The sequence below is a fragment of the Lactuca sativa genome, chromosome 4 (assembly GCF_002870075.4).
Source record: "Lactuca sativa cultivar Salinas chromosome 4, Lsat_Salinas_v11, whole genome shotgun sequence".
Classification (NCBI taxonomy): Eukaryota; Viridiplantae; Streptophyta; class Magnoliopsida; order Asterales; family Asteraceae; genus Lactuca; species Lactuca sativa.
Window position 1 is genome coordinate 205,780,739 of NC_056626.2, and position 16,513 is coordinate 205,797,251.

The window sequence follows — 16,513 nt, forward strand, 5'->3', positions numbered from 1 at the left end:
ACGCATGTTTGCAGCATATCCTCGAGTGTTTGGATCGTCCGCTCATTCTGGCCATCTGTCTGGGGGTGGTATGCAGTGCTGAAGTGTAATTGTGTGCCAAGTTCCTCATGGAACTTCCTCCAAAATCTGAATGTAAATCAGACATCCTGGTCAGAGACCACCGACACTGGCACCCCATGCCTAACCACCACCTCTCGCACATAAATATCTGCTAATTTTTCAGCAGAGATACTCTCGACGATCGGAATAAAGTAAGAACTCTTCGTCAACCTTTTCACAATGACCCAAATGGAATCCACACCCCTCGTTGTCCTTGGTAACTTCATGATGAAGTCCATGGTGCCCTCTTCCCATTTCCACATGGAAATAGGTAGCGGTTGAACTTTGCCATGCGGCTGCTGATGTTTGGCCTTGACCTTCCTGCATGTCAAGCACCGCTCCACAAAGCAGGCGATCTACCGCTTCATGCAGGGCCACCAGTAACTCAACCTCAGATCTCTATACATCTTCGTAGCCCCCGGATGTATAGAGAACTTGGATTTGTGTGCCTCTTCCAATATCTTATGTCTCACTCCCCCAGATACCGATAACCACACCCGACCACACTGTGTCAAGAGTCCCCAACCATCCCATATAAACAAGGGAAACTGACCTCGAATCTGCTCTATCTTCCAGTTTTATTTCTTCAAACCCTCTACTTAAGCCTTCTTGATCATATCTAACAATGGAGAGACCACCGTCATCCTCAAACAAACGTCCACGATCGGAGAACCCGCCGCCTTGCGGCTCAAAGCATCGGCCACCACGTTGGCCTTCCCTGGATGGTACAAAATCTCTCAATCGTAGTCCTTCAGGATGTCCAACCATATCTTCTGTCGATGTTAAGGTTTTGATGATCCATCAAATACTTCAGACTTTTGTGATCGGTAAAGATGGTGCACCGAACTCCGTACAAGTAATGCCTATAGATTTTGAGGGCAAACACCATCGCCCCCATTTCCAGGTCATGAGTGGGGTAATTCGCCTATTGTGGCTTCAACTGCCTCGAGGCGTACACGATCACATGCCCCTTCTACATCAACAAATAATCACATAACCTGTCATCATACAAACATGCAGACCTACAAATCACTACAACATAACAACATCCTATATACCAGGACATAGATCTAATAGTTCACTACAACATAACAACATCCTATATACCATGATACATAACCTGGTGGGTCGACATTGGTGCCTTCGACCCACAAGTACAGGGAGGAAAAACTCGCCTCTCAATCTAAACAAATAGTCGAATAGGTCACTGCTTCGAATATCTGCTCTACCAGTCACCTATACATTAGATAGTGACAAATCTCTACTACAACCCAAAATACCCTTAGGTCAAACTTGGTCAAAGTAAAAAATTCAACTGATTCAACTCAGCTGAGTACGGCCAACGTACTCAGGCCTTGACCAGAAATGGGTTGTTGACCTTGTACTCCCCGCGTACCATAACGTACACCCAACATAGGTTTCAACCATCATTTCCTCCTATTAAGTGCTTAATCCCTTAATCTCTTTTGTCCAAATTCTAGATCTAGTCCTCAAATGATGTCCTAAACCATAAAGTTTCCAACTTTATGGTCTTGCATGGCTATTAAGTGCTCAATACCAAAAACCCTAACTTCTTAACTCATTAAGACATCCTAGCTCATGCATGGAAGGAAACTAAGGTCCAAGATTACCTTTTTATGCTTCTAAACACTCCAAAACATCTGAAAATATAGCTTATATAAATTAGAGTAACGCATACTCATAATACCAAACTTATGGAACCAAAATGAACAACAACCCATGGATAAACTAGATCTAAGCATAACTTCATCAAGTTTAAAGCTTTTTACCTTCAAATGACATCAAATGATGATTCGATTCTAGATCCAAAGTGCTTCACTCTTCTAAGATGGTTTCCTCTTCCTTCTTCCTCATTTAAGAACACCAAAATGTACACTCAGGGTCAAGATTGCTTCACTCAAGAGATCAGGGTTAGCTAGGGTCGAGTTGGAGGATTGGGGTTGATGAATGAAAGGGTTTTGAGGCTATAATGAGGCTTAAATAGGATGCAAACCCTAAATATTATGGTTTTGGTCAAGGCCACGTACGCCCAACGTAAGGAAACCGAAGTTGGTTGAAATTTAGAACCGAACCGAATCGGACCACCGATTCCGGTTTCGATTTTTGTCGGGTCTTCGATGTTGAAACCGGTGCTCGAGAAATAGCAATGTGTTTTGAGAAAAACGTTATTACTGTCAAGTTGTGTATAACATGTAATTATTGTCAAGTTGTGTATAACATGTAATTAGTGATATTATCCTATTTGGATATAGATATAAGTGTTTTATGTTAATGTAATTAAAGTAAACTGTAAAGTTTTGGAGATTGGGTGAAGTTTTTGATGTATCTAAATTTGAGTCTGACTAAAATGACTTGTAAATAGCATTCTAGAACACCTTTAAATGGATTTTAAATGGTAGAAAAGGGGGGGGTATGAATATGACATTAAATGTTAGAAAAGTGGCGCATCAATTACATTTAAATGATAAATATCCAAAACTTGTACCCTTTTTTGAGCGAAGAAAGAGACACGTAACATGTAAAAACGAGGTCTCGTTTCCATGCATTTTTACCTCACATTCTCACACATCCTCCTCTTTATATTTATCGTTTTTTTGAGGCCTCCAAGAACCATTAGAAGTCCAACAGACATGGGTTATTTTTGGTCTGGTTCGGTTCTTGATTTTGGGCCGGTTCCAATGACCGGTTTCCGGTTTCAAAAATCGACAATAATAGAGTATCCGTCCCGGCCCGGTTCCATCATTTTTCGGTTCTGGTACCAATTTCGGCCGGTTCCCTGGTCCATATACTCATCCTTAGTTTAAGTGGCTCTAAATTGAGGTTGTCTAATTGTCGTAAGTGTTTTTATCACTTTACATTACAACCAAATAAAAATCGATCAGACCCGTATTTGAACCCGTAAACCACCCACTTAATATTACGACCACCAAAGAAATGAGGGATTCAGTTTCAATCAGGTAAAGGAAAAATCGAGCATTTCAGGTCTCTCTGGAGTCTCGACTCTAGAGTCTCCCCCAATCTCACAAACACCCATGTAACTTTATCCCCATTCTGATTCAGTTTTCATCAGATTTCCTATTTGGAACCCTCAAAAGCTCTGTTTCTACTGAGACCCAAATCAGATTATGGACCAATCTCAAAGGCCCAAAGGCATTCTTCATTCTCTAGGCGAAGAAATCATCAGAATCATAACCCCAGTTTCAATCTGCATGTTCTTAGTGGTCATCTTAGTCTCTATATTGGATGCCGACTCATCAAGCTCTCCTTCATTCACCACCATAGCCACCATAGCTTACGACGAAACCACATCTGATACAGAATGGGACAAATTCAAAGGCGCCCTCTTAAACTCCCTCGTATTCGTCACTGTCGTTACTCTCGTCACTTTCCTACTGGTACTCCTTTTCTACTTCAGGTGCACAGGCTTCTTAAAATATTACATGGGTTTCTCCGCTTTCCTGGTGTTAGGGTTCATGGGTGGTGAAATTGCCCTTTTCTTAATCCAAGTTTTCAATTTCGCCATTGATTGTTTCACTTACGTCTTGTTATTATTCAACTTCACAATCGTTGGCGTTCTCGCGGTTTTCATGTCGAAAATCCCCATCTTTCTGACTCAATCCTACATGGTGATTATTGGGGTTTTGACTGCTTATTGGTTTACAATGCTCCCTGAATGGACCACTTGGGTCCTTTTGGTTGCCATGGCTTTATACGATCTTGCTGCTGTTTTGTTACCCGTTGGTCCATTGAGGTTATTAGTCGAGCTCGCTATATCAAGAGACGAAGACATCCCTGCTCTCGTTTATGAAGCTAGACCAATAATCGATCATGGAAACACTACCATTGTTCAAAGAAGAGTATGGAGAGAGCCTGTTAACCCCGAATCACACATTGAAAGCTCTCAAAATGAGGTAAGTATAGCCAATGTTGAACAAGGTCAGGGTGATGAGCTCAGGGCTCCATTGATGGAGCCATTGGGTGAGAACATGGTTCTTGAAGGGATTGGATTGGGTGCATCGGGTGCTATAAAGCTTGGTTTAGGGGACTTCATCTTCTACAGTGTGTTGGTAGGGAGGGCTGCAATGTATGATTTCATGACAGTTTATGCGTGTTATCTTGCCATTATTGCAGGTCTTGGTATCACTCTTATTCTTCTTGCTTTGTATCAAAAAGCTTTGCCTGCTCTTCCTGTATCTGTTTTGCTTGGAGTCTTGTTTTATGTCTTGACTCGGGTGTTTCTTGAAGAATTCATAGTACAGTGTTCTTCAAATCTCTTGATGTTTTGATATTGAATTCTGTATTGTTGGGCTATTATATGAATATGACTTGATTATTTAAAGAGTTTAGCATCTTAATGTATATTGTGTGTTATCGTGTTGTGTTGAATTATATTATTCAAAGAAAGGACTGGAAGAACTGATACAGAAAGTGTTAGTTTGAGCATGAAATCGAAGTTGAGTCTTTATTCTCCCATCTTTCTGTTAAAATATGTTAGCATTCCCTTTTCATTTGCACTGTGTTACGTTCAAAGGGAGCAAATATATGTGCTCCAAAATCAATTAGCTATGGCAAATCATAAACTAAAGGTGTAAGGTTCATGATTTTTGCCTTATAATGATTGTATTAGAGAGAAATAAAGTGGGATGTTGTAATACACAAATGAATGTGAGTACATTGCTACTTCTTGCATTCTATATCTTTTGAAAGGTATTATTCATGCTACGGTTGATTTCTGGAATGATGTATGTATGTAGAGGTGGGTTATGCATAATTTATCTATTTATTATTATTATTATTATTATTATTATTATTGGAGGTCTTCTATAAAAGCAGTCTCTTGTCTTTTTCTTACCCCATTATCCATTTGTATGGAACCACAGTGGTGTTGAAGATTAAAAAAAACCATCAAGAAAATGAACCTTTGACTTTAAGTAATTTTGACATAAAACAAAAAAGAAAGAAAAATTATGAATATTTAATTTAAAAAAATTATAATATACTACGTATGGATCCGAACAATAATACAATTCATTATTATATGTGAAATAGATCTGAGAAATACTATAATATAATACAATATATATATATATATATATATATATATATATATATATATATATATATATATATATATATATATATATATATATATATATATATATATATATATATATATATATATATATATAATCAGATCTAAAAGAATATATTATATATGAATCAATATCTAAGAAATCTACAAATATGAAGAAAAAAAAGAAGTTTATCATTTTAAGCTGTAATCAATCAAATATGAATAAAAGTAAAATGATATCCGACACTTAAAGGTTTAAATAAAAAAAAATAAATATATTTTTATGTAAAATGTAAAATGGAATAATAACGATTTTAGTTTGATCTTTTGGAAAAATACGTATTTATTTGCACGGATAAATAAATCCTTTCTAATAAATGAAGGTTTTTTTGCCTCTTGTCACACTCTCGAATGTCATTTTTTGGTTATTTTGAATTTTTTTTTCCACATGTCATTTTATAAGTTTTTCTAGCTTATAAAATTTCACATAATATTTTAATATAATAATTACAATAAACATAGTAATAAATGGATATCAGTTTCATTAATAAATTTATTTTTTAATTTCAAAATTTACAAAATTAAAGCTCATTAGTTTTTTATTATTATTATTTATTTAAATTATTTGTTTAAATTTAAAAGAAAAAAAACATTTTCTTTATAATAATTCATTATTTTTCTTATTTTCTTATAAATTCAAAGTTTTTTTTTTTATTTTCACATTTATATTTAGTTTATTATTATTATTATTATTATTATTATTATTATATCCAAGTCTCATATTGCAAACACGAAATGATTCAAGTACACAACATGTATGATTACCTGTTTTATTGGTTTTTTTTTTTGCTAATATTATAATAATTTATCAATAAAGAAGCTTTTCTTTCTACACCTAATGCCAAAGTTTTTCCATACACCATGTGAATCTTCTCTTTAACTGGGCTAGAACCGTTGACTTCATTCTTAGTAATACTCTTCACATCTCATCCAAATTTCTTTGCAAATCGCTTTCGCATAAACTTTCCTCAACAAAGATTCAATTCTATTAATTTTTCAAACATACCTTCAATGGCGTTTTCTTCAACTCCAGTCATTCCCAAGAGCTTTAAATATGATGTATTTTTGAGTTTTAGTGGCGAAGACGTTCGTTCTAATTTCATCGATCATCTTTATCATGCTCTCAAGCACAAAAGCATTTACACTTATAAGGACACTGAGAGAATCAAGAAAGGAAAAAACATCACTGATGAGCTCAATGGATCCATTGAAGACTCAAAATTCTACATCATTGTCTTCTCCAAGAACTATGCTTCTTCATCTTGGTGCTTGGATGAGCTTGTGAAGATAATGGAGTGTCACAAGACTAAAGAGCATACTGCTTTCCCCGTCTTCTATGATGTGGAACCCAGAGAGGTCCGTAAACAAAAGGGGAAAGTTAAAAAAGCTTTTGCCAGTCTTAAAAAGGAAAAGGCTGCTGGGAAATGGAGAGAAGCTATGAAAGAAGCAGCTAATGAGGCTGGGTGGGAGTTGAAGAACACTGTTGATGGGTAATTCCTATTCCTTCCTTATGTTTCTTTCTAATCCATATTTACAAAGGTCACTCATGGCATCTCATGTACGTTTTAGCTATAACCTAGTCGATCTTTACAACAAATTAAAATGAAACAGTATGATTATACGAAGATGGTATTTACTTCATGTTGTGTGTCATGGATCTGATGTAATTGGTCACGCGATTGAGCTATCGGCTAACCGAGTCTTCTTTAAAATGCAGGCATGAAGCTAAATTCATCCAAAAGATTGTTGAAGAGATTTCACTAGAGTTACGTTCCATAAATTATATCATAGATGAGAAATTAGTAGGCATGAAGACCCGTATCCAGGATGTTGTATCATCTTTAGGAACCGGTTGTAATGATGTCCGCATCATTGGGATCAAGGGGATTGGAGGTGGTGGGAAGACAACTTTGGCAAGAGCTGTTTTTGATCAAATATCCTTTCAGTTTGAAGGCAAAAGTTTCGTTGAGAATGTTAGGGAAGTTTCAAACGCTTCTTCCTCCGGTTTGAACTTTTTGCAAAACCAAATCGTTTCGGATGTCTTGAATGATAAAGACATCAGCGAAAATAATGTTTTTGATGGGAAAGCCATGATGAAGAGGATGATGTCAAGTAGAAAGATTCTTGTTGTTCTAGATGATGTGGACAATATAGACCAACTTGAGGCGTTAGCAGGTGAGCCTAATTGGTTTAAGCCAGGAAGTGTAATTATCATTACCACAAGAGATGAACAAGTGTTGGTAGCATATGGAGTGAAGTTGATTCGTAATGTCGATATGTTATCGGTTGAGGAAGCAACTTGCCTTTTTAGTAGGTATGCATTTGGGAAAGAGATTCCAATTCCAGGGTATGAAGAGTTATCAGGGAAAGTAGTAAGTTATGCTGATGGTCTTCCCTTAACTATTAGAGTTTTGGGATCGTTTCTCTGTGGTAAAGATGATAGTGAATGGATAGACGCTCTAGACAGATTGAAAACAATTCCGTTAACAGAAACTCTAAAACAATTGGAATTAAGTTATATCGGTCTAGAGCAGGATTACAAGGAAATATTCCTAGATGTGGCATGCATACTTAAAGGCCAGCGAAAAGACTTGGTTATCGAAGCGCTTGAAAGTTGTGGCTTTCATGCTAAAAATGGTTTAAGAGTTTTGGAGCAAAAATCTCTCATAACTTTTTATCATCATTCTGATGATGGTGAGTGTGTGGGGATGCATGACCATCTTGAAGAAATGGGCAAGAATATTGTTCGTCGTTCGCACCCAGATATGCCTAATAAACATAGCCGATTGTGGATTGACGCTGAAATTGAAAACATATTGGTTAATAACATGGTAAGGATTAAGTTTATTTGTAAGATATAGAAAAAGTAACATATTTATTTACTTGTTATGTGCCAATTTTCATGTATGGTGGCTGCTTTTTGGATTGCAGGGAACCGAGGCAACAAGATGTATACAACTCTACACATGGGGACTCGAACCTGAAATTGTTATGAAAGGCCTCAGAAAGATGAAGGAACTTAGATTTCTTGATGTGTCTACGGGATTTCTTGACGAAGGAACTCGGATTAGCTGTTTTCAATGGAATTGGATATTTAATACGTTCAGCCCATATCTCCCAGAATCTTTACGATATCTGCGTTGGAACCATTACCCGTTTACGTCTTTACCCAAAACATTTGAAGCAGACAATCTTGTTGCACTTTCAATGTCTGAAAGTGGAATATCACAACTTTTGGAAGGGGGAGAAAGAAAGGTAGCATTATGGTTAATTGATTGTTTTTTCATGGTTCTTTATAAGGGCATCTGTAATGCATTGAATTAATAGATTGACATATCATCGTTTTACTCTCGTTACGAATCTATCAAAAATTTTCTACAATGCATTGAACTGTACAAAGTTTAACGAAACATGTTTTTTAGAATTTAAAAAGTTGTTTTTTCCGTTGAAAAGTACAATGACCATTGAACGACAACATGTCATCCCACAATGATAAAGTTTGATCTATTGAATTTCAACTCTCTGATTAATTAAACTATGCATCATGGATTCTCTAATGCCATACACTCGCCACTTCATTATTACACCAATTTTCATATTGTTTTTTTTCTTATGTTAGGTTCTAAAAAAGCTACGATTCCTTGACCTCAATTACTCAAAGTTAAGGACCCTTAACCTTGGGTTGATTCCAAATCTCGAGGCGTTGATTCTTGGAGGATGTGGTGATTTGGTAAAACTTAACATGCCCATCGAATGTCAAAAGCTCAAATACCTTGACCTTTATCGTTCAAAGTTGACGACCCTTGACCTTCGGCTGACTCCAAATCTTGAGTGGTTAGATATTGGAAGATGTTATCATTTGGTAGAACTTCATATGCCCCATGGAGGTCTAAAGCTTAAATACCTCAACTTCACAAAGTCAAAGTTGAGGACCCTTGACCTCAGGATGGCTCTAAATCTCGAGAGGTTAAATCTTGATGAATGCGCCGATTTGGTGGAACTTCACATGCCAAGTAGATGTTTACATCTCAAATCCATCAAACTCACTATGTCAAAATTAAGGACCCTTGACATCGGGGTTACTCCAAATCTCGAGTATTTAAATCTTGAAAATTGCTATGATTTTGAAGAACTTCACATGGCTAATGAATGTCAAAAGCTAACATCCCTCAACATTAGCCATTCAAAGCTAAGAAGCCTTGACCTTCGACTCACTCCAAATCTCGAGAAGTTAGATCTTAAAGAATGTCGTAATTTGGTAGAACTTCACGCTCCCATTGGATGTCTACAAAAGCTTGTCTACCTAGACTTAAGTGGTTGCTTGAGGTTTAAATCTTTTTTGTTTCGCATAGAGGATGATACTTCTTGTAGTATGGATGAATCACTTGAGGTTGATCCTTTAGCTGAGTTACATCTAATTTCAAAGTCCCTAGAAAGATGCCCATTTCATCCCGACAATAATTCACCAAAGTTTCAGTTTACATGCCTATATAAAGAAGATCGACCCTTATTGACTAGAAATCTTGAGAAACTTATTTCTATAGGCCTTTGTGCTTGCACAAACCTTGAGATGTTTTCAGAAAGCATTTGTGGGTTACAACGTTTAAGAAAGCTTATACTCAAAAGCTATCCAGAGGTGCCCAAGGATCTTGACCACTTAGAATGTCTAGAGGAGCTAGTTTTGTCATCAACAAAAGGTAGACATCTTCCCGATAGCATTTGTATGTTGAAACATCTTAAATCTCTTGAACTTATATCTTGTGGGCGTCTTGAGAAGTTACCCAAGGATCTTGGCCAATTAGAATGTTTACAAAAGCTAAGGTTGTCATCTACAAAGGTAAAATGTCTCCCTGATAGCATTTGTATGTTGAAGCAATTGAAATCTCTCAAAATTATATCTTGTGGGCGTCTTCAGAGGTTACCCAAGGATCTTGGCGAGTTAAAATGTTTAGAGAAGCTAAGGTTGTCATCTACAAGGATAAAACGTCTTCCAGACAGCATTTGTGTGTTGAAACAGCTGAAATCTCTCAAGATTATATGTTGTGAGCATCTTGATAAGTTACCCGAGGATCTTGGCCAATTAGAATGTTTACAGAAGCTAACTTTGATAGATACAAAGATTAAATATTTTCCAGATAGCATTTGTATGTTGAAACATTTGGAGTCTTTGGAACTTAATCCTTCTTCACTACGTGAGAAGTTACCTGTGGATATTGGCCAATTAAATGTTATAGACGCTAATCCTAATGGTAATGGAGTTTCTATGTAGGCTGAAAAAGCCAATTAATGTGATTGTATTTTGAAATTAAGATGATAATAATAAATTCTTACTTCTCATAGTTTATCGAATTTTCAATTTTCTGGATGTGGGTCAGCAAGTAATATGTTTATTGTTAAATGTTGTATAAAAAGGATCTTAAGCTATGAAATGATGCACATACGATGTTATTGTTAGGCCAAGTAATTTGTAATGAAATGTTTTGTGATTGTTATATTGTCCATAAGTGATTTAAGATGGTAAATATGTTTTCATTTGCACAAAAATCCAAATCAGAAATAGGGATGGTCGGACATGTTTAGTTAGCTCAAAATCTGACACAGTACTGCTGAGATTCAATGGTGAAAGATTTCATTCTTTGTTTCTTTCAAACACTTAAGATAAGGTTATAAGGTACCACTTGGACCATTTTGACCTTAGCATTATCTATTAAGAATTATCTTTTTGTTACGTATTTTATTTCATAGACTTAACTCTTAAGTATAGTTCTAATTGGGCTTAAAATTTGTGGGCTAAGAATTAGAGTTAAGTGTTAAGAGTTGAAAACTTGATTTTGAGATACAAAATTCCATCAAAATGTTTGTGTTTAAATTATAAGATCACCATTTTAAAATAATAATAGGCGACAATAATCTTTTTTTTAAGAAGTAGATCTTAATTTAACTTAATAAAATATTAATTAGTGGGATATCAAATGGATTTGTGACACTATATAGAATTTAATACGAATTCAATTCATAAGAGGGCATTTTATAAAAATAAATTACATGTGATCTATTTGGTCATGATGTTAGAATTGGGGTATAGAAAACTTGGAAATTCTGAGAATTGTGGCTTTCACTTTCAGATTAAAGTATTTGGGTGGTACTCCCAATCTTTAATCGGATAAGACTCAGAATTGAGAGAAAAGAGAAGAGAGAATGTTTTGATGTTATGAAGAAGAAGTGTACCAACCACAGATTCGGATATGATCATATAACAGAAAAAACTTTCTGTCTTAAAATTGCCACATGACAGTTTTATGTCCTAAAACTGTCCACAAATGGTCATAAACAACCTTAAATCCGGGTCTAGAATATGGATCACAAAACTGGGTACATTTATCAAAAATCCAGCCAGGGGCTCTGCCCCTTGGACCCCGCCAAGGGCTGCTGCCCCTTGGACCCCACTCCTAGGGGCGCTGCCCCCGGACCCCGGTCGGTTTAGGGGCTCCGACCCTAAATAGCAATATACTTTCAACAAAGACAAAATTAAACAAACGTGCACTCCACACCATACCAATTTGTTCAATAATTTTCAAAGTCACATTGATCAACAAATTAATCCCATTACACTTAAATAACATTAGTGATATAAAATCACCAACAGTCCAACACATGACTTACTTGTTGATTTAATGGCAACGGATTGAGTTGCAGTTAGTGGTAATATGTGGGAAGTTAGCAATTATTTGTCCTTTAGAATGAGGTCTTACTGAGAGTATAAACTTGGATTGTGTTTAGATGTATGTACATTTTCATAGTTATAATTTTGAGTAAACATTATCTCAACTTTTAACTCCATTATTTGTTGAAAATATTTTGGGAATTTAGACCAAGAAATTGGGTTATTGCTATCACCCAATTCCATTCCAAAGTCTAATTTTAACATGTATTCACAGTTGAAGATGAAGTCATTAGTTAGCATATACTTGGAATTTTAGAAGGCCATGTTATATGGTTTATCTTTGACTTTTGTAATGATATTATAATGAACACTCTCGTACTTAAGCTTGGATTTAAACTTATATTTATGTTTTGCTGACCAAATTTTGTATAAATGTTTTCAAATGAGTAAATGGTTTTACAGAGATAAACATATTTCTACTAGCCCATACAACAGATGTTTCATAAAACCTCCAAAAACTGTAATTTGTATTTTAAATGGTTATTTAAAAAAGCATGTGTGATGAATGTTTCAAAAGAGCTCCTCCGTTCCAAGTAGAGTATTTACTAAGAAGAAGATTTCCAAACAAAGATGTTTCAAGTTTGTGCGACATAGTTTTGACAACAAACATATAACTTACCCCCTTATTAATCACCAAAATTGCATACCTTTACTTCAATATTCAAAACAAAGATAAAGTAAAACCAAAATAACTGAATGGTAAAATAGATATTATCCTTTACACGAAGCCTACTTTCAGGTTGACTAAACCCTCGTTCATTTTGATGTATTGTCCCTTTACATGGTTTCTCGTCTGCTGCAAACAACCCTCATACACAATTTAGTTTACTTCCCAAAATTAGCTAACATATATCCGAATATCCTCCTGCCAATTTAAATGATAACATATATAATATTTAATGATGTTTTAGGATGTTAATATGACACATGTTATCATTTAAATTGGTAGGATGATTGATAGGAAGAAAAGATAAGAGGATATTTAATTTCTAAGTGGAGAGTTCGTATTTGTAACGGGCGAAAAGATGAGGGGAAGAAAGGAAAATATAGTGAATGTTAATTTATCGTCTGAAGGCAATAATGGCGCGCACGAATTCATAAAGAAAATTTCGTCACTTTAGAATTAAGATCACCGGGGTAAGGGAGACGCCGGGGATCTCGTTATTCCATTTCCCCATCATCGTTCTCGCTCTGTTCTCCCTCACCACCACGCAGCAATTCTGATTTTTAATCGATACGATTCCATAAATCGACCCGAGATGGAAGGCTTTGCTGATTTCATGACCTAGGTTTCAGGTAGCGGAGGCCGGATGTCCACGGGTTCCTTTAATCTCTATCTGCTTCGTAGGGTAAACAATGTCAAAGACTTCATTGTGTTCTCGAATTTGACTCATCTGTATTATTTGGTCATGAATTATTCAGATTTATGTGTTTATCTGTATGATTGAATTCCCCCTTTCGTAGAGTAAATCAATAAAAGAGATAGAAAATGCAAAAGAAACCTAACTTTGGGATTCTGTGTCTAGAGCTGGCTTCTCTGCTTTCAGGTTTGCCTTTTTTCACTTATACCTTATGAGCTTGCAAAGATTTGATATAGAAGGAATTAAAAAGGGAAGAGTGAAAGCTAACTGTTGTTACGTTGATCTATTTTAGTTTGTGTATCACTAGTCATGAACGTGTGATTCTTCTATTCTACATTCTTCTCGTTTGAATTTGTTCTAGAATTTCTATATATTGCTTAGATCATCAATTTAAATGATTCAAATGAATCATAAGTTAGGATTTCTAAATCCTAACAGAAATGTTCATATCTAATCCCATGCAGATATATGAGTAGCATGATATGGGATCTTTAGATAAGTCAAAACAGACATCTGAGGACTTGGAATCAGAGCATGCAACCACAAGCAATGGTAATGAATCGATTGCAAATCCTGCCATTGTCAATGATGAATCTATTCAATTTGATTCAGACAAAAAGGTTCTTTCCTTCGCATCCTACTCTTCCTCCATCTTATCTGATTCTTCACCCGTTCAAGATTTAGAAACTCAACATGATAAATCATCTTTTAAGCTAAAAGCTGATGATCAATTAGAAAAACCCAATGTGGAATCAAATCACTCCCCATCAACCCCACCACCTAATGATCATATTTCTGAAAGCCCTCCTATCCAATTAATGGAACGTCAAGAAACCCCCAAATATAGAATCCCATCTCATGTCTTTACAAGAAAGAAATCCACTACTCCAGGTGATTGGAGCATGGCTTCAAACGAGTCTTTATTCAGCATTCCCATGGGCAGCATAAGATTATACAACCAGGACAGTTTCCTTTTTGAAGATCTAGACCTAGGTTATGAGTATGACACCCAATTTGTGGATGATAAAACAACAGACACAACAAAAAAACCCCAAGTTAATGAAGTAAACAATCAAGGATCAAACATGCTAGATGAACATGAACCCAAAAATTCAGAACACAAAGAAGATTGCCAGTCTGATGCTGATGAGCATACTTCTTGTTTTTCTACAGACAGCAGTTCAAGATCTTTTGTGTTTCCAGTGTAAGCTGTTTCAAATTTAATAAACATTTGTGAATATGAGCATTCAGATATATACATCAATATTTACGATTTGATCTCACTATTAAAAATCTGATCTTTTTCCCTAAAACATTAAGTGTGGCTTCATCGACTGGAGTTCCAGAAGAACCAAAGCAAGGACCACCACCACCACCACCACCAGCAGAGGCTGAAGGATCAGAGGAAAAGACAAAAACCAAAAAAGCAACTCCATTATTTGTAGTTTGGTTTCCATGCTTTAGATATTGTGCATGCTGTTCTTGATGATCAGTTGGTATGTGAACTTGATGATATAGTTGCTAGATTTTTCAGATATTTTTCATGATTTAGTTTACTAGTGTAAAAAATTAGGGACCTTTCATGTATATGTAATATATGCATCTCACTTTAAGAAGAATGTAAGATCATAGCCTTTGCATTACATGCATAATGCGCATTAGTACATATTTCTATAATGTACCTACGCTATACCTACATTAGTGTGGCCTTAGGACAATTTCTATAATGTGGTTATTTCCCTTAGATGCTATGAAATATACAAGTTGGGATAGTTTTTCTTTCCTAAGTCACAAGGGATAGTTTTTACAGATAATTTTTTTAGAAGAGAGACATTAACGTTTTTTATTAGGTGAAAATTTCTAATCTATTTGAATTTTTATTTTTAGTAAAAGCAATTTAAAAATACGAATATCCGAATCAAATAATCCAATTTAAATCATCCGATTAGACAATTCGGTTTTATCCAAATTGCAAGTTATTAACAACTTTGGCCCCATGAAGTTGCTAAGGTTGTTGGGTAGAGGCAATTGAGGCCTAGGCTGAAAGCCCAAAATGTAGTTAGCTCCAATAGCTACAAGGGTTTTCATATTTGCGTTTTTCTTGTTGCTTGTTATTTTATAATTATTTTAAAAATATAATACAACGGGAAAGTACCAAAGAGAGGTCTAACCAAGTGTTCATTATCCAATACCTCAATAGAGTCGACATATCAACCATGCGATCCAAAATCGAGACTGGTTCAGCTTTTTTACTATTGAACCAACATTGCTAGATCTTTGATTAGAGGGAAGTGAGGCAAGATTTGGTTGATTTGGGGAGAAATCAGTTTGTGAGTTTGCACACAGTGAGTCTGCAGCTAGGGCCCGGTGTGTTGAGAGAAAAGAGTGACAGAAAGCTTCCCCCACCCTGGAACACCATACCATGGGTGAGGGAAAAATTGAGGGGAGTCTATCCCCCACTCTCTCTCCTCGTGTGATTGTTCAATATTTTTTTTAGTTTTTTTTAATATTTATTAAATTTCATACCTTATATATATATATATATATATATATATATATATATATATATATATATATATATATATATATATATATATCAAAATTCTTATTTTTAATTCCCTACAAAATGAATATAATATTTGTATGAAATATATATATATTTTTAAAAATAAAATAAAAAGTAAAAGATTTTTCTCATACACAACCTGAGTTTTGGTGAGAGAAAGAAAAATAAGGAAAATGCTGACGTGACAGACAAAAAGTGAAGGTTCATTCCCACACACACACTCATGTCTAATCTAGATGAGCATGAGATAGATTTTAGGGAAGTAAACTCATCCATAGTATTGTGGGTAAGTACAAAAGTGGGTGGGGGTGGGAGGGTTATATTAATTTTCTTCTTTTTGTTAATATTTCTTTTTCTATAAAGTAATCGGAACTTGAACAAGAAAAGGGACATGGAATGCCTTTTTTATCGCTCTCGCCTCTGAACCCAGCGTCCAAGTCCACACATTCATCGGATGGGGCTCACTCATCAACAACTAGGCTTCCGTCACGTTCTGTTTCTGAATCAGGTTAGGATATGGCTCTAGAAGCTTCTGCTTTCTTGTCTCATGAGAGGCTGTATAGAATGCTTCCGTGAATGGAGCAACAAAACTAGCTACTAGATCGGGA

General features: G+C 35.6%; 3 protein-coding genes across 3 annotated transcripts; all 3 read left to right on the forward strand.

The window, feature by feature from the left end:
* The first annotated feature begins 3,058 nt into the window (after nt 1–3,058).
* Nucleotides 3,059–4,459, forward strand: LOC111902273 (presenilin-like protein At2g29900). Its single transcript, XM_023898124.2, has one exon. The coding sequence runs from the start codon at nt 3,246–3,248 to the stop codon at nt 4,404–4,406; it is 1,161 nt and encodes a 386-aa protein (XP_023753892.1). The 5' UTR covers nt 3,059–3,245; the 3' UTR covers nt 4,407–4,459.
* A 1,664-nt stretch (nt 4,460–6,123) lies between these two features.
* Nucleotides 6,124–10,593, forward strand: LOC111902274 (disease resistance protein RPV1). Its single transcript, XM_023898125.3, has 4 exons — nt 6,124–6,744; nt 6,972–8,085; nt 8,186–8,509; nt 8,874–10,593. The coding sequence occupies exons 1-4, from the start codon at nt 6,266–6,268 to the stop codon at nt 10,521–10,523; spliced, it is 3,567 nt and encodes a 1,188-aa protein (XP_023753893.1). The 5' UTR covers nt 6,124–6,265; the 3' UTR covers nt 10,524–10,593.
* Nucleotides 10,594–13,055: 2,462 nt separating this feature from the next.
* Nucleotides 13,056–14,982, forward strand: LOC111902276 (uncharacterized). Its single transcript, XM_042901295.1, has 4 exons — nt 13,056–13,327; nt 13,443–13,525; nt 13,804–14,543; nt 14,660–14,982. The coding sequence occupies exons 3-4, from the start codon at nt 13,822–13,824 to the stop codon at nt 14,823–14,825; spliced, it is 888 nt and encodes a 295-aa protein (XP_042757229.1). The 5' UTR covers nt 13,056–13,327; nt 13,443–13,525; nt 13,804–13,821; the 3' UTR covers nt 14,826–14,982.
* Nucleotides 14,983–16,513: the final 1,531 nt, after the last annotated feature.